This window comes from Sus scrofa, chromosome 16 (genome assembly GCF_054392235.1).
Source record: "Sus scrofa isolate SSC_HxYL_T2T_F1_AM1 chromosome 16, Sscrofa_HxYL_maternal_Yorkshire_Landrace_v2.0, whole genome shotgun sequence".
Taxonomy (NCBI): Eukaryota; Metazoa; Chordata; class Mammalia; order Artiodactyla; family Suidae; genus Sus; species Sus scrofa.
The window spans coordinates 57,250,050-57,275,479 of NC_139398.1; the positions used below are offsets into that span (position 1 = coordinate 57,250,050).

The following is a 25,430-nucleotide window of genomic DNA, read 5'->3' on the forward strand; positions in this document are numbered from 1 at the left end:
TCACATGTGCTACTTCATTTATTATACTACAAGACTCTCTGTTTACATTTGAATCTCCAATATCTAACAATGTATGGCACCAATAGGCACAAAGTATTTGTTATCTAAATGGATTTAGAGTCTCTTCTGGTACATAGTAGATAAAACTTTCCTTCCATTTTGCTGACCAGTTATTCCCTTCTCAACTACAAAATGAGTCTCTCCTCACTGATGGTTATATTTTATCATATTTAACATATGCCTTGCAACATCTTGTTTGTTTCTGTGCTCTGTGTCTTCTTTAACCAGTGCCACATTGTTTTTTAACAATTATAGACATATATTTCAATGTTTACTCTTCTTTTTCAGGTTTTTATGTGATAGACTGATTTTCACCTATTCATTTTTTTTTCTAAGTGTTAGAATCATATTCGAGATTCACACACCATGCCACATTTCCCTAAATGGAATATTAAAATATATATATTTCATTTAGAGGGAAGTGTCATGTATAGTATCTTTTTTCATTCTAGGAACATTTATCATATTCAGCTTAACAAAACTTGTGAGTTTCTCATATAAAGTGTTTTTTCTTCTTTTTCATGCAGATCACATAGTTTTCTATTAAGATACTTGAGAGTATTATTAACTTTGCTTTACATATAATTTTTTTAATCACATTTTCTTTTTGTAGCAAAACTATTGGATGTTATGTGTTTATATGGAATCTGTCCTGGCTACTTTACTCTTTTACTAACTATGATAGCTTTTTAGTTGATTCTGTTTGGCTTTCTTGACATACTATGTACAAATAATAATTTTTATTCTTGGTTGTTTTTATCTCCTTTTCAATGGTCATACAGCATTGAACCCTATTCTCAAATAAGCGTTACATAACAATCATGGTAGACGATTTGCTCCTGGAATGCTTCTAGTACCTTGTAAAATGTAAGACTGTTAGTGTGAAGTACACTCTCTAGTGTAAGAAGTACTACAATTAAAAGGGAAATAAAACTGAACTTTTTTTCTTAAATTACATAGTAATTTTGTCAGATAGTGCTTTGTTCATATTTAACTGAGAGTTGCTGGTCATCCCAAAAGAGAAAATAGCTTCAAGAAATGAGTAAATTGCCTGAATTTAGTGTACTCATCACTTTTAAACAGACGAACACTGTCTTGATTGGTTCTGCAATGAGAATGCTCATTTCTTTGTTCCGGTCATGAATTTATTTATTTTTAAAAAATATGATTTTTATTTTTTTCCCATTATAGCTGGTTTACAGTGTTTTGTCAATTTTCTACTGTGCAGCATGGTGACCAGTTACACATACATGTATACATCCTTTTTTCTCACATTATCATGCTCTAGCATAAGTGACCAGACATAGTTCCCAGTGCTACGCAGCAGGATCTCATCACTAATCCATTCCAAAGGCAATAGTCTGCAGCTGTTAACCCCAAGCACCCCATCCATCCTACTCGCTCCCCCTCTAGTCATGAATTTAGAAGGGAAGTGAGCCAAGGCCCACCATACCATAGAGGGCCTGCACTGCAGGAACAGAGGTCAGAAGTAGCTAAATCATACCCAATGTGCATCCAGCCTTGAATCAGCTCAGGCTTGACTGGATTCATGTGATTAATTCTCTGTCTAGAAGAGAAAGGGTAACCCTTTTTTGGTTGAAGATAACGTTATTTAGAGCATGAGTTCTCAAGATGGGTAATATCTCTCCCAAGGGTGTAAATCTTGGTTGTTAAGGGGTGAAAGAATAGAGTATTACAAAGATTTATGGTCTTTCAAAGGTCACAAAACATAAAGAGTATATCTTTGTTATTACTGTACATAACAGTACATCTTTGCAACTAAAATGTCATGGGTGGGGGAAACGTGGGAGAGAGAGTACTGATTCCTCAGGGTTTTTTTTACAGAGCACCTGATAATCAAAAGTTATAGGTATGCTAAGAGACAAGACTACCTGACCAAAAGACCAGAGAAAAGAAATGCATAATTTACAGTTGGAATGTTGCACCAGAGATTGAAGTTAGTAGACTTGAAAATAATATGTCTAATATGAAAGAAAAAAAAGATGGAGTTCCCGTCATGACACAGTGGTTAACGAATCTGACTAGGAACCATGAGATTGTGCATTCGGTCCCTGCCCTTGCTCAGTGGGTTGATGATCCAGCATTGCCGTGAGCTGTGGTGTAGGTTGCAGACGTGGCTTGGATCCCGCGTTGCTGTGGCTCTGGTGGTGGCCAGTGGATACAGCTCCAATCCGACCCCTAGCCTGGGACTTCCATATGCCGCGGGAGTGGCCCAAAGAAATAGCAAAAAGACAAAAAAAAAAAGATGAAAAATTGGAAAATTTCACCAAGGAATTGAAATTTGTGGAAAAAGAGGCAAATGTTATGACTGAAAAGTGCGGTATCTGAAATTATGAATTATATGAATAGGTTTAACATCAAATTAGACACAGCAGAAGACAGTATTAGTAAACTAGAAGACAGATTAATTGAAAATAGCCAAATTGAACCTTAGAGAAGAAATAATGTGTGCATGTATTTTCACTAGCTAATGATTTGAAAAGAACCACCTTTTTCCATATCTCTTCTGGGAATAAGTATTTTAACACTGTTTATATTTTAGCAATTTATGTGTAAAATGATGTTTTGTTTTTAATTTGTATTTCACTTGCTAACAAATCATCTTATGTTTAATTTTATTTTCTTGTTTTGGTGTTATTTTCTGAGAACTCTCCATATATTTTCCATTACGTCTCTGGGACTGTATACTTAACAATTTGTACATTTTCTCGTCTATGAAATGTAACCTTTTGTTACCTCCATTTCAAACATTTTCTAGATTTTCATATAAAATATTTGTGATTAATATGCTTTTTTATTTTGCAGCAAAGAAATCTGGATTTGTATAGTGACAATTATACCAGAAGAGTATATAAGATGATAAAAAATAGCTTTCACAGTGAAGTAGGTCAGACAGAGAAAGTGACATATGATATCACTTATGTGTGGAATCTAAAAAAACTGATAGAAATGAACTTATTTACAAAACAAAAATAAACTCACAGACATAGAAAACAAACTTATTGTGACCAAAGGGGATAGCAAGGGGCAGTAAATGGAGATAAGTTAGGAGTTTGGAATTAACATATACACACTACTGTGTATAAAATAGGTAAACAATAAGAACCTCCTATATCACACAGGGAACTGTACTCAATATCTTGTAATAACCTACAATGGAAAAGAATCTGAAAAGGAATTGTGTGTGTGTGTGTGGGTGTGTGTGTGGGGAGGTGTGTATAAAACATAACATTTACAATGTTATGTAACTTAATATATGTATTAACTAAATCACTTTGCCATACATTTGAAATCACTATACCATTGTAAATTAACTATACTTCAATAAAAAAATTAGCTTTTTCATGGCATGATTCTAAAGTGCATTCATAAGAAGAAAGTCATTATTTTCTGTATTCGTATATACAAGTTTGTGTGTGCACATATTTTATAATTACGTATGTAATTTGGCTTGTATACAAAAGCTGTTGTAGATAACTTTATGTTCTCAGTTAAGTTTCCTAATGATTTTCTTTTTGGTCTTGGATTAATTATGTCAGTTTACTTTATGCTTAAAAATTAATATAAGTATTGTCTAATTTTCACATTATTTCAATATAATTAGATAGGAGCGTTCATGAAATTTGAGGTGACACTTCGTTGCTGAGACCAAGTTGAGCGTGTGTCTCTGAGAGAGGGTGCAGGTGTATTGTTTCCTTGTAGATCTAAAATTGTTAGATTATTGGCATACCTGTGTACAAAAATTTTCCATTGATTTCTCCCTGATGTGGTAAAGTAGCTGTGATAAATGTCATATCTCTAATGTTTCATTAAGGTTAATTGTGTCATGAACGATAGTTAACCTAAGGATTGCTTGCTTATTTTGGCTTTGGAGACTCACCATCCTGGTTCTGCCACTTACCACCCACTTAACCTTAAACAAGTTAAACAGGCTTTATAGGTGTTGATTTCATTACCAATGAAATGAGGTTGATGGTAGTATCACCTCATAGAATTAAATGTGATAATGCAAGTCAAGTTCTCCCCCAGAGCAAGCATTGATGAATGGAAGTTGTAGCTAGCATTTCTAGTAAAATCTGCCTGCTCACATTGTGCTTAAAATACAGAGGTCACCTCTGAGATTAAAAAGTATTTAGAGGTTTTCTCCCTGTCTTCTAAAGTTGTTATTGCTTTTAAAAAAGGAGCAGTGACTGCAGAGAAGTTTCACATGCCCAAATAGCTCTTGTCATTATCTTATGGAAGCTATAGCACAACAGCTGAGATATATTTATATAAAATGCAGATATTAGCAAATTCCAGGAGGCTCATTTATTTAATAGAATTGCATGGTGAGTTCACGTTATCAAGTTCTCTCTTTTAAGCAAAAGTTACTAATAGTACTTAAAACTTTTTTTTAGTATTTATGGAATATTTCCATTCTTTCTCCAAGAACCCTGGACTCTCAATTATAACATGGATAAAAAAGTGCCTATAGATGAACAGTGCTGTTTTTTCCCTATGGTAGCATTTGGAAATACTGTGAGACTATGCTTAATGCATGTGGTTTTTTCGTTTTTCCCTTTTAAAAGAATCAAAGTTAAAGCATGATGAATTATAGAAATTTCTGAATAGTTCTAAAGTAGCAAAGATGTGCTTTGCTTCATTGGTTTTTCTCTGATAAGTCAATTTCAGTTTTCAAGGAATATCAAGGGTTCTGGTGACTTTAACATTACATATTTTACACATATGTTGAGATTTTTTTTTAAAGTACAGGTAACCTTTTCCCCACCTTTTGCTCTGTGGATGTGTATAATTCCTACTTTAAAACATTGTAAGATACTTTCTAATTTGCTATTTTAAAAAAAATAGGTCACCAACAGCAACAACAACAACAACAGACAAAAAGACAAAAGACAAAAAAAAAAAAAAAAAAAAGGAGTTCCCGTCGTGGCGCAGTGGTTAACGAATCTGACTAGGAACCATGAGGTTGCGGGTTCGGTCCCTGCCCTTGCTCAGTGGGTTAACGATCCGGCGTTGCCGTGAGCTGTGGTGTAGGTCACAGATGCGGCTCGGATCCCGCATTGCTGTGGCTCTGGCGTAGGCCGGCGGCTACAGCTCCGATTCAACCCCTAGCCTGGGAACCTCCATATGCTGCGGGAGCGGCCCAAGAAATAGCAACAACAGCAACAACAACAACAACAGACAAAAAGACAAAAGACAAAAAAAAAAAAAAAATAGGTCACAATTCATATTTTATTCTGCATGGCTTTGGTGCTGTTAATTGCTTTTAGAGTTACCATGTGGGTTATGTTGTGTCTACTTCTAAAATAATGGGTTGGTTTTCCTATTAATAGAGAAAATTGGTTCTGGAGTTCCTGATGTGGCTTAGCAGAAACAAACCTGGCTAGTATCCATTAGGATGCAGGTTCTATCCCTGGCCTTGCTCAGTGGGTTAAGGATCCAATGTTCCCATGAGTTGTGGTGTAGGTCGTAGACATGGCTTGGATCTGGTGTTGCTGTGGCATAGGTTGGCAGCTGTATCTTGGATTTGACCCCTAGCCTGGGAACTTCCAAATGTCACACCTGTAGCCCTTAAAAAAAATACAGAAAATTGTTCTGCATTACCTATGTGATAAGCAATAATTTTATTTTGTATAGTTGTTTTAAAGGTTATAGACACCTTCCCATTGGTCGTTCTGAGAGTTTTAAAAATGAAAACTTTCAAAGCCATCTTTGGATTATATCCTTTTGCTAGTCAAAAGACTTCTATCATGATAAGAAGTTAAAAATTTTAAGTTGGTGATAATTTAGTTTTAATTTGAAACCTCATTTTAGAGTAATAGAAGACACTAGAACTTCTATCTAAATAATTCTGTTTCTTTATGAGAGACAACATTTGTAAAGCATCAATCAGAGTGTCTGGTAGGTTTGCTATGTCTCAAATCTCTCCCCTCCCTCTTCCTTTTTCCTTGTAATATGTGTACACTGTGTTATTTCTGGTGCCTCTTTTCCCATTAGTTACAGAAATACAAATGTATAGCTATATTCTGTACAGTTTTCTACTGCTGTGTAACAAATTGCCGTCAACATAATGGTTTAAAACAACACCCATTTGTTATCTCCTAGTTCTGAATATCAGAAGTCTGGCCAGGGCTCAGCTCTTTCTCTTCACAGCTTATGCAGTTAGCAGAATTCAACTCCTTAGAGTTGTGGAGCTCACAGGTCTTCTGTCTTCTTTGGGCCCAGCCAGAGAAGTCCTCTGATGCTTTATGGTCTTTTAAAGGTTTACCTGATTAGGTCAGGCCCACCCAGGGTAACTTCCCTTTGATTAACTCAGAGTCAGCTGATGAGTAATCAGATCATGGGAGTGATAGTCCATCATCTTGACAGGTCTGGCTGCAGTGGGGAGGGGAGGGGAGTGTACCGGAGTGTGAGCTGCTAGGGTCTTAGAATTCTGCCTGCCATGTCCTGGGCTTTCGAAACTTTTCTCTGGGGAAGGAAATACATGGACACGTTGACTACTTCTTGCTTGCGAGGCACCCTGTTAGGACCTCCATGTCGCGAACAAGCAAAACTTGGACTCACAGAGACCAAAATCATTGCCTTAATGTCTCACTGACTTAAAGAGCAAACAAAAATCCTTGGAGGCAGAATCCCCAATGGAATGAGAGCCTTGTCTCGAGTTGCTTTTTTCATAAACAGCCATGGATTTTCAAATGAGGTCTTTTTTAACAGTTTGCATTCAGATGGCTTGGTCCCTGAGGGCATTTCCCCAGGGAAGCTATGCCAGAAACGAATGGTGAGTTCCCAGGCTGCTCCACAGAATCTGATGTAACACATACTCTCAGGCAAATTGTTTGAGTCATCCAGAACCCCCAGGTCCTAATCTCTGACCCCCTGGAGGCCATCAAAGGTCTGGGCACCGTGCAGCTGGTGTGGCTGCCTTGTGTGGACAGCTCCTCAGAGATGGAAGTCCCTAAGGCCACCCAGGGCAGCAGGGGCAGGTGCTGTCCCTCCCCTGTCCCCATGCCTGATTGAAGTTACATGGGGACAGCACTAATAGCTGCTTCTGTTGGGGTAGGGTAAACTTCCAGCATTGAGTATTGGGATCAAATTTAGTTTATTAGTTCGGTAATTACATTACACTCTAAATACAGAATCTTTTTAGTTGAATGATCTTTCGTAGAGAATCAGTTACCTAAGTGATGTCAGGTTTTTAAATGGGGCATTAAACTTAAACAGTAGCTTCTGTGTGAAGCTCTTCAGCAATCATTTCTATGCTTCAGTTTTCTTAACCATATTCTTTTGGGTCTGTATAAAAAGATGGCTAAGAATGCTTGTGTCAAACTAATATCTCCACGTTAGGTAGCATCTTTTTCAATAACACAGCCTCTCTTTCTCTCCCCTTCCCATCTTGAGTTCCGTCACGTTCTTCCTGTCTTTCAAACATGCTTGTGAAAAGAGGGAGAAACATGAGCAATTCCCAAGGAATCCCCACAGGAAGAAGGAAACACTCTCAGGGTGAACTTATTGAAGAGAACAGAGCTGGTGCTCATGACTAGAATACAGGAGGAACCGTGTCTCCAGAAGGTCAGGTGGAAGGTGACTGAGAAAGGAAGAAGGGAGAGGAAGGACCATGTGGTTGGATTTTTCTTTAACTCTTTTTGTTGCTTTGCCTTCAGTTTTAGAGCTGAGTCTCATGCTTTGTGACTTAGTGGAAAACACTGAACTTTATGGATCTTAGGAACAATGTATTGCTGTTTGCCTATATTTAAACTTTTTTTCCATCCTAAATTTTACTTTCTTTTCATTCACTGCCTCAGGTAAAATAAATAAATAAATGAATTCTGTTCCCTTTTGATCTTCATTTCAGGTTATTCAAAATGTGTGGCTGACAGCCTTCAAAGGAATAATGCAGGCATTGGATGTTTTATTCAGCATATTGCTGCTTTGCCCTTTGGGGCAGCTATTCAAATTGCTACGGAAGTGCCTGAAAGGTTGTCATGGATTTTGCCAGCAGTAAATGACAAGTGGTAATATATGTGGCGAATATTCTGGGTGTGTTGGAAATTACCCTTGCAGCCTCTGTTTCATGGAAGTTTGTTTGTGTCCCATGTAATGCTCAAAGTTCAGTCTCAAATTCTTTAGCCAGATAGAGTCAGGTCTTACCTTGCATGTCATGTGTGGAGCAGAAATAATTTAGAATGCAGTTACAGGTGGGAAACACATAAAAGCACGTGGTAACTTTTGGAACAGATTATTTTTAATAATGCTGTGCTGATGGGACAAATGGCGTCCCCTTTTTTATGCCCTCTCCCTTTAAGTTGTCCACTTTCCTTTGCATTGGCTGCAGTGAAATCTTTAGAAGATCATTAACTTAGTGCACCCTAATGAAATGTAAATACAGTGAATGATTACAGCTTGATTATGGGTCCAATATTTATGAGGCTCCTGGTAACTTGCTGCATAAATTTAATCATGTGAGTAAATTCTCTTAGGGACAGTCAATGTGAGAGTATTTTATTTTTCTTTCCTATTTTTTATGATGTACTAATTCTTTTCACCTCTGCATTCTTTATTGTTGTTTCTGCCTTAGAAGAAGTAGGACCCTGGAAAATGGATGTATATATTTTTTCTGGATGACTTTTATGGTCCCTGTAGGGTTTGGACTAGACCTGAGTTTCAGCCTGAACTTGACCTGTCAAAGGAACTGTAAAAATGAAGGAACACAGCTTTTCTTTTTAATTCCTATACTGTATCCATCTACACACACACACGCACATATACGCATGCACAAAGACACAAATGTATGAACATTTCTCTCTTCTGCCATTTATCATAAAGCACATCAAATTTCAGTCTGTGCTTTTATGGCAGTCACAAGAGAATGGGTTATCACTACTCTCTGATTACTTAGGGATTTCAAGTATTTTAAGTTTTCTGCTTTGCCGTATAGATATTGGAAGCTAGCCTCCCACTCACATTACTCGCCATGCCACTTTTCGCTGTAGTCTCTTTTTTTCCTACAAGAATTACTAGAGTGAAATTTCCGCAGGACAGTCTCTCCCTGCCATAATTCTTGTCCATCTGGCAAAGCATTTTCTCTGGCAGGAGACAGAACAACATGTAAAGCTCAGGTACAGTAAGGAAAGCTGGATTTTCATTTGCATTTGAGATCATTGGTCTATTTCATGTCTTAATGTTGGGCCTCAAAAATTCCACTCTTTTCGAGGCAATGGCCTGTGATGTGAGGAGGCAGCTTGGGACTGAAATTGGTAAAGATACATGAACATTTATTTAATTCTCTTGTGCCATCTGAGGACTTTTGAAAAAAAAAATCTCTCTCATGCAAGCTATGAAGGAAAATAGAGGATCTAGATGCTAGTCTTCTAGTATAAAGGGACTGACCCTTTGACCTACAGGTGTCGCAGGTCCCATCCATCCTGAGCACCAAGTTTGTAAAGAAGGGGGTGGGGTGATGAAGGGGACTGGTGGCTTATAGGACTTAAATATGCTCAAAGACCGAGTTCCCAGGTTGGCTGAGCAGATAGAAAAGGAAGGGTGAAGACGAAGACCCATTTCGTTTTCTGAATTGGACTATTTGTCATGGAACCAATGACTGAGTTCTGTTAGAATGTGGGCATGATAAGAGAGACATATAATCTGATTCCAAGTTTTAGGTTATCTGGGAAAGGGGAAAGGTTTTGCTGATATTCACACAAGCCCTGTGTGATCACATCAGAGATTCCTCTTGAGTTTCTGTGCTTTTTGGCATGATGACAGAATTACCCAAATTTATGTCTTTGCACTTCCACTTTCCCACCTCTTGCTACTCAAAGCTTTTTTGTTGCATCTGCTCATCTTCACCCCTGGTCCAGGGTCAAGCATCTCAGTCTCTCTCTCTCTCCCTCTCTCCCCTGCCCACCTTTCTCTCTCTCCAGGTAGCTCTCAGCTTTCCTCCAAAGGACTTTCCAAGTTACATGGCTTTTATTGCTGTTCACAGATGATGCCATCTGATTGCATCACTGGCTTGGATAGACTTGAATAAAACATGGCATGCTGGGCTTCTCAAAACAATCCAGAGTGATTCTGATATCTTCAGCTAAGAATGTTCACTAAGCCTTCCAGAAATAATCTCCCAGTTGAATTTGCTTCCTTCACCCTCTGGATTATACTTTTAGTTATCTTTTTGTTAATTTTTTTTTATTTTTCATTTTTTGGTCTATTTGTCTTTTTTTTTTTTAATGGCCACACCCATGGCATATAGAGGTTCCCAGGCTAGGGGTCTAATTGGAGTTGTAGCCGCCAGCCTACACCAGAGCCACAGCAATTCAGGATCTGAGCCATGTCTGTGACCTACACCACAGCTCATGGCAACACTGGATCCTTAACCCACTAAGCGAGGCCACAGATCGAACTCACTTCCTCATGGATGCTAGTCGGTTTTGTTAACTGCTGAGCATGACAGGAACTCCTAGTTATCTTTTAAAACTTTTAATTCTTTGCTTTGTCAAGTCTTCACTGAGTGCCTTCTATGTGTGAGCACTGTGCTAAATAAACATTTAATATAAAACAGTGAACAGAAGAGTTCCCATTATGCTTTGGAGGATTATGAACACAGTTAGTATGTATGAGGATGCAGGTTTGATCCTTGGCCTTGGTCAGTGGGATAAGGAACTGGTGTTGCCACAAACTGTTGCATGGGTCACACACATGGCTTGGATCCTGTGTTGCTGCAGCTATGATGTAGACCGGAAGCTGCACCTTGGATTCAACCCCTAGTCTGGGAACTTCCACATGCCACAGGTGCAGCCCTAAAAAAAAGAGAAACAAACAAACAAACAAAAAACAGTGAACAGAAAAGGCATGGCCCTTGCCCTCATGGCATCTATATTAATACATATTATTTTAAATGTTTTAATGCTCCCAAGGAAAAGAGCAGAATGTTCTAGTTCAGGATAATTGATCTAATTTAGATCAGGAAGTCAGAGGAGACCTCTTTGAGCAAGAGCTTAAGCTGAGGTAAATATTTAAAATGTAAGGAAGAAGGGGGTTTTTTCTAAGATAAATTTGAGTAGTTCTGCTTTATCTTAGGTTTCTTAAAGCAGTTGAAGTCATAGATCCTTTATGTATATTTAATCTTACAATGCTAAGTAAGAAACTTTAGATGTTACCCCAAAAACCAAATAGAATAATTCAAAATGTGCAAAATGTTTGTAAATAATAATCCATATTAAATAAAAGAATATTGGGGACAAACAATAAACATTGTGGTAGAATAATTGAAATAAAAAATAATGAGGGTTGGAAATGAAGATAATTATTCATTTTGGAAATAGGAGAAGTCTGACTTCAGACAACAAATTTAAGTGACTACAATGTGTCAAAATTTGTCCTAGGAGATAAAATGCCACATCAACCTCCACAAGTATACCATTTAGTTCATAAACAAATGATACCCTTCAATAACCCTAAAAACCCACAACATTCACTATACTGGTCTAAGAGGCATTTGCCTTTGGGGAGGGAGCGGATGTTTTAACACAGTGTTACCAATATTATGTCAAGAAAATAAAAATAAAGTTAATTAGGATTTGAATGGATCCAAGAATGTTACATGCTAAAATGTACACTGTATCTTCCCACTGCCCTTTACAACATTTAAGGAACATTCATCAAATCAATCCATCATTAGGCTACGGAAAGCAATCTCAATAAAATTTCCAAAGTAGACTATTAAAAGTTCTCTTCCCAGCCACATGACACTGGACACGTTAATTACCACGGCTCTGCCTCCTTTTCCTCATTTGTAAAATGGGGGTAAGACTTGCTGCAGGTTGAAGTTTAAGAAATTGACACAAGTGTGAAATGTCTGTATCATTTCTAATATAATGCTAAAAATTAACAATGTTTTTCAAAAGTTTGGGAAATAACAATCCCCTAAATAAAATATGACTAAAAGAAAAACATTAAAAGTATAATGAGAAATACTTTAGAGGATGATAATCATGATCAGCCAAAATATTACGAATTAAAAACTTCAGATTCTGCTAAGGAGCAAATCAGTAGCTTAAAATGTGTTTTTCAGCATATTTCTATAGCATGCATTTTGTGTTTTCATGTAACCCATCTCCATGTATAATATATACCCTAGCAATCACTTGATATCCTTGCAAAATTCATTGATTTTTGATTTTATAAGATGCTTATTTCAGCAGTTCCTAGGGTTCCTGAAAGGGTTCTATATTTGCACTGAAAGATTGTAATTTTCAATGGAAGAAATAGGAATTGGAGAAGGATTTTCAGATTACAAAAAGAAGTGATATATGTGTTTCAGACTGCATTCTCTTTTTGGTTTTCTTCTTTGGGTTCCTGATGCCATACAGACTCAGCTTATTTGTACTTGAGGGACAGACAGCTCTTATAAGCTATCAAAAAAAAAAAATTTGGTTGATGTGACGGACATGAGATAAGGCATACTCTTTTAAAAAACTTTTTCGAATACACATTGATGAAGATGGAAAATATCACATCAACGACAACCTGTAGTTCTCTGTGTATTACTTGGCTAATTGAAATAGACAGACGTGAACCCTCATTTTCTCTTTTGCTCAAACAAAATGCTTTAAGTCCAAGCAGATATGATGACCACAAAGTCAATGTTAGTCTTGCCAGGCTTTAATTTCACCTCTTATAATTTTTAGTAGAACTTGGAATACCGGGATGAAATCAATGTAAGGATTGTTTTTGAGGCAAATAAGTTTGGAGCAACTTGTCTCTCCTTCCCTCCCTTCTTCCCTGAGAATGTAGTCCCCCCCCAAAAAAAATTATAATAAAACTAGGGAATACTCCTTTTCTTTATTATTTCCAGTATTGTGCACATAATAAATATGCAGTAAATGTTTATTCAAGAAATGATAGCTATCGAACATGCAATATAAAGAAATGGTTATTTGTTTTTCCATTGCTCGGCTGGTCTCCATCATGTTCATCGCACCTCCAGTCATGTAATTTTGATGTTTTTGTTACCGTGACTTCGAGTAGCAGAGCAACGCACATATGGGTCATCTGTTGTGGGTTGTCAGATCATAACATCATTTCATAATAACTAAAGGATATGCTTGACTTGGAATTATGCAAAGTATGTTGGGGGCAGAAATTTCAGAAAAATGAGCATTGATATAAAAGAGGACTGTAGATCTTCAATGATGATGCACACATTTGTACCTTTCCCTTACACATTGTCTTCCCCAGTTTCAAAACCTGGTGTTTATAAATGCTAATGATAACATTTCCCTAAAAGAGCTTAACTATTCCATGTGTCTCTTAATGTTTAAAATTCACTGATGATCATCTGAATTTCTCCTTCTTTCTTTTAACTGTTTGAAAGTTACCATTCTCTCCCTCCTATTTAAAAGGTAAAATTTTTCTTTCATTTGTCAATCTTCACATTACCTCTTTTAGGTCTCTATAGATTTTGCATCTATTATTTATAAAAATTTTCACAGATCTTCAACTGTGAAAAATGCCTTAGTCGTATAACTCACAATGTGAAAGTTTTGTTAAGTATTAAAATTCAGGGAGTTCCACATCATGGCTGCACAGTAACAAACCCAACTAGGATCCATAAGGACATGAGTTCAATCCCTGGCCTCACTCAGTGGATTAAGAATCCGACATTGCCATGAGCTGTGGTATAGGTGGCAGATGTGGCTCTGATTTGGTGTGGCGTAGGTAGGCTGGCAGCTATACCTCCAATTTGACCCTAGCCTGGGAATTTCCATATGGTTCCATAAAGAGCAAAAGCCAAAAAAAAAAAGAAAGAAAAAAAAATCAGACTTGATTAGGATAACCTATTAAAGAGGGCCTCTCTCTAATGAGGAACTCTGCTAAAGTGGTTGAGCTCTTGAAAGAAGATGATGTGGCTGATAATGGGTCAATCCACATGTAATTAAGCAGGTTACAAAAATAGAAAATAGGAAGGATAGTGCTGTATAGCCTCTACCCCAATAGTCTCTGCAAACAAAAGATAACCGTGGTGTTGCTGAGTATGGAGATGTAAGAGGTCTTTTATCAATTATCACCTGTAGAAAGTGCTTCGTAGTTTGTAGAGCTTTTTCCCAAGCTCTGTCATTTAATTTAATGTTTTCATTTATTGGCCGTTTTTTGGCAAAGTTTACCTGTCTAAAAAAAGAGTTTACTAGCTGGGTTATGTATCCAAGAGTATATCTGACTTTACATTTACACAGTATATTTTCCAAAATGCAATTGAAAATCAATTTTTGGTGTGAAATAATTATGTTGGTTGTATTACCTTAGAAAAATGCTTCTGGAATCATTTTGTCAAGTAACTCAGTGTTTATACTTTATGATCTGTAGGAGTGTAGGGTACTTTAGTAAAAAGAAGAAAGTAGTTGGGGGCCAGAAAATCCACTTTAGAATCCTGGCATGATCACTTACTGACTGTATAATGTTGGGTGAGTCATTAATTATTTTGGCCCCAGGTAGCTCCATAAAATTTGCCCCTTAGTGCTCTGTATTTTCTGAATATTGGGGTTCATATCTTCCCATAGGTTTGTCCTTTTATTTCATTTTCTATTTTCTTTGATTCTAATTTAATTTAGTTTTACTTCTTTAATCTACTTCATTTGTTAATTTAACAAGTAGTGAGTCGTATATGTGTGTGTTCTTACATATTGCCTCAAATCCTAAGTGGAATGATGCAGAGTATAAATAGCTTTTGAAAAGAGAGGGAGTACATTTGAAAAGTGTGTGAGAAAGCTGTAAAACCTCCAAAATAGATTCTTTGCTTTTATGAGATATGCAGCTTGAGCCTTTGAGGAATCCCCAAGTTTGAGGAATTTTCACAAACTGTGTACATATATAGAACCAGTACTTTGGTCAAGAAACAGAACATCAGTTGTATCTCAGACGTCCCCTTCACACTTGCTGTCACTGCCACCCCGACAGGGCCCCTCACCTCCGTAACCACTACCCTGACCTCTAACCGTATAGATGAGTTTGGCCAGATTCTGAACTTCACCCAAGGAGAGTCATAGGGTAGGTACTTTCTTTTTCGTTTTAATTGTAAAATGCACATAACAAAATTTACCAAGTTTTTGAGTGTACCATCCAGTGGCATTGCGTACCTTCACGTCATTGTGCTACTATCCCCTCCTTACCTTCACAGAACCTTTTAATCTCTCCAAACTGAAATTCTAGCCCCATCACACACTAACTCCCCATTCTCCCCTCCCTCAGCCCCTGGCAACCACCGTTCTTTCAGTCTCTGGGAGTTTATCTGTTCTAGGTACATCATGTAAGTGAAATTATACAGTCTCTGTCTTTTGGAGGCTGGCTTATGTCACTTAGCACCATATCCTCAAGGGTTATCCGTCTTATATATCAAAATGTCCTTACCTTTCAAGGCTGAGTAAACATTCCATTTCATATGTCTATTGTTTTAGGCTTATCTATTCATCCTCTGATGGGCACCCCATCCTTCTGTTGCATACCGGTCTGTGTGTTCTCTAGGACTGCTGCATGGCTGTTTTCTTGGGATTTCTGTGTATCATCATGACCTTCATCCTGGTAATTCCCTTCATTTCTCTCCATGCACTGTCCTTTCCTTGATCTTAGGCATTCTTCTTTAAAGATTTTCTTCATTGTGTAGGTGGAATATATCTCCCAGTAGTTTCTTGAGAAAGGCTATACAGGTGGTTAATCAATCTGACACCTTACATGTCATAAAATATCTTTAGCACACTGTGTAGATGCTGATGATAAGCCATCTCTGTTGAGAAAGCATCTCATTTTGTTTGAGGAAGGAGGAGGAGCATGAGAGGGCAGGAGACAGGGAGGAGTGAAAGAGTTGAAGATGTTTCTGCCCTGATCGTATCTCTGTAGGAGGGCTCCTAGCTTGGTTATCTTGCTTCTCTAGTGTCTTGTCCATAGGAAGCACTTGCTATAGATCCATCAGTGGATGAACATATAAGGACAACCTCATGTTACCTGCTCTATGAAATGATGGAGAATCCTTAGAAGCTATTAACTGACTTCTCAAAAAGGCATGCTTGAAAAGCCAATACTTATTATTAAAGATATCACTCAAATCAAAACCTGGTTCTTTATTTCCATGGCATATAGAACATAAAACTGATTCCTCCTTTAACTTTTATTCTATCCTTCTTTCTCTTTCACTAAATGATAAAATCTCAGAGTTCAGACTTATATATGATTCGACCTTACATCCCCCACAATGCCATGCATTATATATTAAAAAAAAAGCTCAACAAATGTTTGTTGTATAAATACAATTAACCCATGACCTACTTTAAGGCTGTTAAATGAGCCACCAGTTCTGTCCCAGCTTTAGACACTTTGCAGTTGCTGTTCCCTCTGCCTGTGGTACTCTTTTCCCGACTCTTCATGAACTCTCTCCTTTTTATCCTGCAGATGAAGCTTGCAATATCACCAAGTCCTCATGTTCCCAATCTAAAAGCACTGTCTCTACTCCCCAGGTCACTGATGGTCATGTCACTATGACAACATGCACTATACCTATTCTTATCAGAAATTATTTTATTAATATCCTTATTTCATTTGCCCAACTTAGCTGAACTCCATAGACAGGCTTTCCATCTCATCCACTGCTATTATTATCATACCTAGAATAGCAACTACTGACTAAATATTTTTTAAGTTTTAACTTTTTAATTTTTATTTTTTATTGAAGTGCAGTTGATGTAAAGTATTTCAGGCATACAGTAATTATGAGTGATATCAGCTATTAAGATAATGAAAAAAAAATAATGTGGTCTGTTATTGGGTTATGTGAGTTGTAACAGAAAAGATAGACACACACACACACTTTTTTTTTTTTTGGTCTTTTTTTGCCATTTCTTCAGCCACTCCCGCAGCATATGGAGGTTCCAGGCTAGGGGTCGAATCAGAGCTGTAGCCACTGGCCTACACCAGAGCCACAGCAATGCGGGATCCGAGCCGCATCTGTGACCTACACCACAGCTCACAGCAACGCCGGATCCCTAACCCACTGAGCAAGGCCAGGGATTGAACCCGCAGCCTTATGGTTCCTACTCAGATTCATTAACCACTGAGCCATGACGGGAACTCCCACACACACCTTTATTAAACATTTTCCTCAACCATGCCTACCGTTTAAGAATATATAAATAGGGAGTTCCCATTGTGGCTCAGCAGAAATAAATTTGACTAGTATCCATGAGGATGTGGGTTTGATCCCCGGTCTCCTTCATTGGGTTAAGGGTCTGGCATTGCCATGAGCTGTGATGTAGGTCACAGATGTGGCTCGGATCCTGTGTGGCTCTGGCTATGGCGTAGGCTGGCAGCTGCAGCTCTGATTCGACCCCCCATTCCGTATACCAAATGTGTGGTCCTAAAGAGAAAAAAAAAGAATATAAAATTAATTGAAACTTCAGGGAGAGTCATGCTCATTTTCTTTTCTTTTTTTCCTTTTTTCTTTTTAAGGCCACGCCTGCAGCATATGTAAGTTCCCAGGCCAGGGGTTGAATTGGAGCTGAAGCTATGGCCCACTCCATAGCAATAACAACATGGGATCTAAGCCTCATATGCGAACCACACTGCAGCTTGTGGCAACACTGGGTCCTTACCCCACTGATCAAGGCCAGGGAACTAACTCATATCCTCACAGAGACAATGTTGAGTCCTTAACCTGCTGAGTCACAATGGGAACTCCAAGTGATGCTCATTTTCACTCTAGCCTTAGAGCTTTGTGTCATTCTTGTGGAAGCCTTGAATCTAGAGAAACAAACAAACAAAACCCCAAACTGAGAAAATACTGGATTGGGGACATCTAACACTTGAATTTCATCTAAGATGTCATCATACTGTTATGTGCAATTCCTGTGCCTCAAATCCTTGAACCTGGCCAGATGTGTGAGCCATGACCTCAGTGCCATCATGGACCTCTTTTGTAAAACCACATTTAGATTGTCTTGCTTTTCTGTATCTGGGTTGTTGCTCGGGTGTGTCATGGAGACCCCGGTCATTAGGGCTTTGTGATTTAGAGACACTTCTGGGGCTCTGGCTCTAAAAAGCCCCACCTCCTGAAAACAGGGTGGGAATATTACATATGCTTGGGTTAGTAATATTCTGAGAGAGAAAATATCGACTGAGAAATGAAACAGTAGGACTGCTTCTTTTTTTTTTTTCCCTTGCTAAGCTGAGTGCAATGAAACCTGAACCAAGATGTTTAAAACTGGTTAAGGATGCTGAGTGATTCTTTGCTGTGGGAGCTGTCTCGTGCATCGTAGGGTGCTCAGTGATGTCCCTGACTTGTGCCCACTAGTTTCCAGCAGCAGCAACCCCCTCCTCCCCAGGCGTGACAACCAAAAAGGTCTCCACGTGTTGCTAGCCCAGCCCTGGAATGAGAACTAAAACACTGGAAAATACGCAGAAGAACCCTGCCTTAAGCCATGCCTCTGGGTTTGTTCAGAAATGGTATTGCCGCCATTAATGTGACGGCATGGTGTTCCTTTCCAGTAAGAAGAGAAGGCTGCTTAACTCCAGCCTGTGTGCATGTCTTCTCCATCACACCAAAGTAGTTGAAACCACTGTCTTCTCCACCTGCACACCTCCTGACAGAACATAACATGACTTCACTTTTCTCCTCCTCATGCACATGTGTGCAGGTAGTCCTTGGTGTGTGCCTTCCAGCCAGTGGGGCAGCTTTCTGTATGTTCTTGTGGTATCTGGACATGTCCCCATTGTGCATTGTGCACTTTCTTTCTTTTGTTTCTTTTCTTCTCTTCTCTTTCTTTCTTTCTTTCTTTTTTTTTTTTTTTTTTTTTTTTTTTTTTTTTTTTTTTGGCTTTTTAGGGCCACATCCGTGGCATATGGATGTTCCCAAGATACGGGTCAAATTGGAGCTACAGCTTCCAGCCTATACCACAGCCACAGCAACTCAGGATCTGAGCTGCATCTGCCACATACATCACAGCTCAGGGCAATGCCGGATCCTTTAACCCACTGAGAGAGGCCAGGGATCGAACCCACATCCTGTGGATATTAGGTTTGTTACCACAACAGGGACTCCCTGATTGTCCAGTTTCTTGAAGGCCACTCTCTGAGGTCATGGTTCTGACACTTAAGTTATCTGATGCTGTGGAGATCTATAATTACAGGAAAAAAGAGGGCAAGTCTCTTTGGTTGGTGGTTGCAGCAGTTTAGGGAGGGACATGTAGCCATTTTTCAGCAGATAGATGTTGGATACCTGTGTAGGCTGGTCTTGGCGCTGGAAATACACACAACCCACTTACCTTCCTAAAGCCGCCTCTCTTAGGGGAAGGTAGATGGTCAACAAATAAATACAAATTATGTCAACAGTGCTGAGAGAAAAAGACGTCTGGATGAGAAGGAAACACAAGGTTTGAGGAAGGCTCGTAATTTCCAACAGTCAGGACGTTTGGACATCTCAGGGAATGGGTTTCAGGCAAAGGGAGCAGTAAGTGCAAAGGCTGTGGGGTAGGGGTGTGCTTGCTGTATGTGGCCCAGCCAGGAGTGAGGCTAGGAGTTGCAGGGGAGGAGGCCAGGGAGGCCTGTGTGTACATGTCACGTGGAGCTCTGCAGATCGAGTATGAACTCTTCTTTAGTTTTTTTTTTTTTTTTTCTTTTCTTTTTCTTTTTGTCTTATTAGGGCTGCCCCTGTGGCATATGGAAGTTCCCAAGCTAGGAGTTGAATCAGAACTGCAGCTGTCAGCCTACACCACAGCCACAGCAATGTGGTATCCTTAACCCACTGAATGAGGCCAGAGATCGAACCCACAGCCTCATGGACCCTATGTCGGGTTTTTAACCACTGAGCTAAGATGGGAACTCTAACTAATTAATTAAAATAATTAATACCAAAAATACCCAGTGTGTGAGTGTCTGTTATACTGATTATTTTCTAAATGTTTGATTATATGTTTGATAGCAGGACTCCAAAAAGTTTTATATGTTGCAGTTAGTCAATATATCTCTTTCTTCTTTGATGCTGATTCTCTTTCCATTTTTTTTTCTTCCCTCTTTGAAAAATTTTAAGAAACCAGATTATTTGTTCTGGTTTTCATAGTCTAGCTTTTGCTGATCACATCTCTGTAATATTAACATGTTCCTTTGTCACTATATATATATTTATATATATATAAATATGTAAATATATAAATATATATAAAAATATATAAATATATATATATATATATATTTTTTTTTTTTTTGTCACACCTACGGCACACAGTCGCTCCAAGGCCAGAGATGGAACCCATGCCACAGCAGCGATCTGACCTCAGCAGTGACAGCATTGGGTCCTTAACTTCTAGGCCATCAGGGAACTCCAATCACTACATTTTCTTTTTCTTTTTTTCTTTTTTTTTATTATAGTTGATTTACAATGTTCTGTCAATTTGAATCTAATATATGGCACAAATGAGCCTATTTTCTATAGAATGTTATTTTGATGAAGAGGCTTGGTTGTATCCAGGGGTGATGTGGCCTTTTTGGTAAATCTACTTCATATGTGTTGCATCAAGAAATGCATTGTGTTGGAATTCCCGTCATAGCTCAGTGGAAATGAATCTGGCTGGCATCCTTGAGGATGCAGGTTCAACCCCTGGCCTTGCTCAGTGGGTTAAGGATCTGGCGTTGCCCTGTGCTATGGTGTAGGTCACAGACACAGCTTGGATCTCACATCGCTGTAGCTGTGGTGTAGGCTGGTGGCTGGACCCCTAGCCTGGGAACTTCCATGTGCCATGGGTATGGTTCTAAAAAGAAAAAAAGAAAAAAAAAATGGAAGCACATCGTGCCTGGCTGCCTCTTTGTGATGCCAGCAGTCGATGGTTATGGCCTAGATCTATTGATTTGTTAGGGTTTGAAAAATGGTGATAATCTAATTTTGTCACCCATTCTTTATTTACCACTTGGAATACTTCTATGAAGAGAATTAGTTCCCATCTATGAGGTGGAATTTATGGCGAAACCAGGTAAGTGCTTGTTTTTTGTTTGTTTTGTTTTCCTTTACCAATTTTCAAAACTAATAGGATAGTTTTCTAGCATCCTCCAAACATGACCCTGGCTGACTGGATGGCTGGCTGCTTGGTTGGCTTCTTTCCTTCCTTTTGTCCTTCCTTCCTTTTCTTCTTGAACTCACGACTTAAAACTTTGGATATATTTTAATACATTGCCATTGTCACTTCTATTGATACTAAATCATCCCCTTTTTTTTGGCCAAGTTTGCTATGTTTTTGACTTTTACTTGGAGTAAGAGGGGCACTAGTGGAGAATTTTAAACAGAGGAATGGTATATTCTGGAAAAGATCCTTTTGGAGTTTGTGTGGCGAACAAAGCATAGGAGGGTAGCAGGGAGGAAGTGGAGAGTCCATTTAGAAGGGAATTACAGTCATCTAGGCCAGACATCATCTGTCTTGGGTCACCGTGATTTGGGTGGAAAGAATGGTGAGATTCTGGATGTTTTACATTGCAAAGAAGTTTATTTGTGAGGGGGAGCAAGATGGGGAGCAGAGTGATGCCTCCGCCTTTATGTTCCTCTGTATCTTTATTATTTATCATTATGCTTTTATGCTGATTACAGTCATTTGTTTACTTTTCTATCTGCCTCCCTATGGTCACTAAGCAATGATCGTATTTCTGGTGTGGGTTTGTTGCCTTCAACAGGATGGAGGGTTGATTAGTTCTGTGAGCTCACACAGAAGGAATAACATTACAAATGCCCCAGAGCAAGCTGGTGGGTTAAGATGTTGAGAAGGGTTCTGGGAAGATCCCTTGAGCCTCCTCTAGCCCACACGCTGCTTTGTAGATTTAGACACAGGTGACCTACTAGATGGTGCAGAGCTGAGTGTGACATCATGAAAATGAAGGGGAAAAAGAGCCGAAGCACCAGAGCATTGGTGCAGGCTTGGCAAAGTGGGAAGCAGTCTGGATTTCACCCCAGACTTCCCTCCTTGTCTAGCATCCTTGTGCGGGGTGCAACCTGAGCAACTGTGCATGGCATCTCTGCATATGACAGCCCCAAATCTCATTCTGGCACTGCCACCAACTTTGCATCTCAACTTTGTCACCGGTGAAGAGATGGAGCTTGATTTCATGACCTCTTCAGTGTAACTGCTTGAGCACTGTTGTCTCCCTGCGGTTTGGCTGTGTGTACACAGACTTTCAGTGCTTGAAAATGAGAAATCTTGCTAAGATTAAATCCTAATATGTTCTAGTATTTCTTCTCAACAAGCCAGTGACTGCCTAATTTTAAAACATTTTCAAGTGCATTAGAGGAAGTGAGTCAGATATGTTCTTCATACATGACAATGAAAGTACACTTAGTCCCAAGTTATGAATACAGTGAAAAACTGTTGGTTGAACAAATACAGGATGAAACTTTCAGGCTTCCAGAACATATGTTCTCTCTTTCCTTCTTCAGTCGTATATGATTGCTCTTATAAAGTATGTAGCAGTGCAGTGTTCTTAAAAATCAGCTTTCAAAAATGAGGGCTCCCATCTTTTGCGTCCCAGTTGGTATTTTCCCATGGGAGGGTGTTGCCTGTTCACACAAGTCTTTGCCTCACAGCAGAGTTCAACTTCCCCCAAATTAAAGCAGTTAGTTTATTCCTCTTTCCAATGATTGCCATATATAGAAAAGAAATCTAATTATTTTCATTGGGCACCATCCCCCGTGCTGTTCTTTCGGAACATGACTGATTTTGTTAACTCCACCAGGGAAAGAATAAGCAGAACTTCCTCCGGGTGGCCAGATTCTCTCCGAGAGCATCCCTGGGAAGTGGGGAATAGCTGAGCTTTGCTGACATAAAACTCTTTTACAAGTAAAATACTGTTGCTCTTTTAATTTTTTTTTTCCAGTCTGCATGGTGAAAAGGACTTCTCATTTCACTGAGGTGAAAACTGGGTCTGTGAGTGGAGCGACTTTCTTTAAAAAAAAAAAAAAAATCAGAAACCAATTACTTGATATGCAGAGCCCAAAGCCTCATTCCCTTAACGAAATCAGTGCAGTGTGCACCGCCGTTAACCTGAGAGCCTCTGACATCTCTGGATGCCGGCTAGAGGTGGAAGGACCCAAACTTGCAGGATCCCCCTCCCCCTCGAGGGATTGTTAGTCCAGCCCTTGATAGAGGTTCCTTTCGGCTCTCTGTCATCACCGGACGCGGGCAGGGACCGTGTGTCATGGTTACAATAGAGTGGTAACATATAACAACCATGAAAGCCCAGCGGGAAAGGCTACAGATTCCGGGGCTGACCTTGGAGTAAGTATTGTCTCTCTTTAATATTTTAATGCTTTCTGCATGGCACTCGCTTTCCTGCGCCCAAGAGCTATTTAGCATTTGTTTGTACTGACAGCCTCAGAGCACTGCAGTGTGAGGTGGAAGGAACATGTCTTAAATGTATGGCATTTGCTTTCAGCTGAGATAGAAACCCAGACCCAGCATTTTGCATTGCAGTCACAGGGAAAGCGCTGCTGCATATTTAAAGTTACTAAACCTCAGTGCTGGAAACATCTTAACAGCTCATTGTGAAAGAATGTATCAGCAGGCCGTGGTGTGTCTGTCTTTTTCTCCTTCTCTCTTACTGTTTGTTTATCCCCACGCTGCCTTTTTCTAAAGAAGGGCCTCCATTGAATAACAGAAGACATCACAAGGGATAAGACTGTGAGAGAAGGGCTATTTGTGACACTCATTAGATGTGATCCATGTTTTATCTGTGCAACAGAATATTAATGAACTATAGTACATTTTGCATCCTCTCTGCAGAGTCTCCAGCCACCGCATGCAGTATGTTTACCTAGTTGAGCTCTGTTTGCTTAGCTGCTTTTTTTTTTTTTTAACCCATTATTGCATCTGACTGCTTTTTGATTTGATGTAGCCACGGAAAATGCCCACATCTAATTTGTGGCGCAGAAGTTAAACATCTGTGATGCAGGCAGTGTCAGCAGATTTTTATTTAAAATCTGTTAGTCAAAGATGCAGAAGCTATGAGTTAGTTTGTGCTGGCACACTTAAAATCATAAACAGTACCATAGAAATCTGTTAAAAAAATATATAAAAATCCCTTCTAACTTGCAATACAGATAAAGAATTACATTTTCATGGAAATCTGTACAATCTCGATTATCTCACACTGGACCCCCTCCAGGAAGAGACCTCAGGGAAGACCTGTGCCCAGTTCCGAGTAGTAACTCTCCCTCTCAAGATGCGTCATAACTGTTTCCTCAGTTAATAAATGAAAAAAGACATGATATTTCTGAAGTGATTTGAGTATTTTCTTAAGTTCTCCCTCTAAAAATATACTTTTTTTTTTTTTTTTTTTTTTTTTGGTAATAAGTGCTAGCTTACAGAAAGTTAGAGGGCTCCTCCAACCTTTAGCTAGATGTGGCTTTTTATATAATGGAGCTACAAAGAGTGTTTACCCACTGCCTACTGTTTGGTGCCCATCTCCATCCACCCTGACATTCAGCCCTCCTGATGTGGAATCTTTTTAGTGGCATGCATTCATTTTTCTACTTAGCCCTCCTCTCTCTGGAATTCTGGAGAAGCACAGCTCAGATGCCCTTGGCTCTGTGTTCCAGGCCCAGGAATGTTAGCTCTAACCTCAGCTTCTCTTTCACCTGCTTATGGTTGTGCTGCTTCCTTGTGGTCTTCAAACTTGGCATGCATCATCTCACATGACACCCTTTCTTTCTTTCATTTTTGCTATCTTGTCCACGTTAATAGGAGATACTTCAGAGCTACTTTGAAAAATACAAACTCAGTTCTAGCCATTGTTCCATTTATAATTCAAAAGCCTGAGGTGTGCCATAAATTGCATGACATTGCCAGTGATGACGCAGGACATACGTGTCAGCTCAGCTCAGGAGGTTCCCTGGATTTTGTTTGGGTCTCAGGCCACACCCCCTCGGGCCAGCCTCTACCCTGGTAAATGTTACCGAGCATTTGAAACAGTGTTCTCCTCTACCTGAGGAGCTTGAGACAGTGGAATGAAGGACCACTCTTCAATGCTATTGTGGTATTAGCATGAAATTCACTTTGAATGTTTTGTTTGCCTTGAAATGCAAAACTACTCTTAGGAAGACATAGCTAATTTTACATTCATTCATGGAGAAAGCTAATTCTTCAGTCTGTGAGTAAATACAGTTTCTTAGCACTGCAGAGAATGGTTCTAATGGAAAGTCGTATCAATGATTTTATTAAGAGTACATTTAATGTATATAATTTTATTTATTTGGGGACCTTATGACAGACCATCTATGCAGAATGGCTGTTGGATATTATCTCAGGAGCCATTTCTGTTTTTCTTTCAGGAGAATTTATTGC

The 25,430-nt window shown here is 39.0% G+C and overlaps 1 protein-coding gene across 39 annotated transcripts in view; it reads left to right on the forward strand.

The window, feature by feature from the left end:
- Window positions 1-25,430, forward strand: part of MAST4 (microtubule associated serine/threonine kinase family member 4) — a 589,108-nt gene that overhangs the window by 339,156 nt on the left and 224,522 nt on the right. For 7 of the 39 annotated variants that reach the window (XM_021076759.2, XM_085002359.1, XM_085002352.1 and 4 more), the window contains exon 1: window positions 23,148-23,366. The exons of the other annotated variants lie outside the window; for them this stretch is intronic. In XM_021076759.2, the coding sequence (XP_020932418.2) occupies window positions 23,320-23,366 (47 nt within the window). In that variant the 5' untranslated portion in view covers window positions 23,148-23,319. Of the gene's footprint in view, window positions 1-23,147; window positions 23,367-25,430 lie in introns of those variants that run through there. 39 annotated transcript variants of the gene reach the window in all.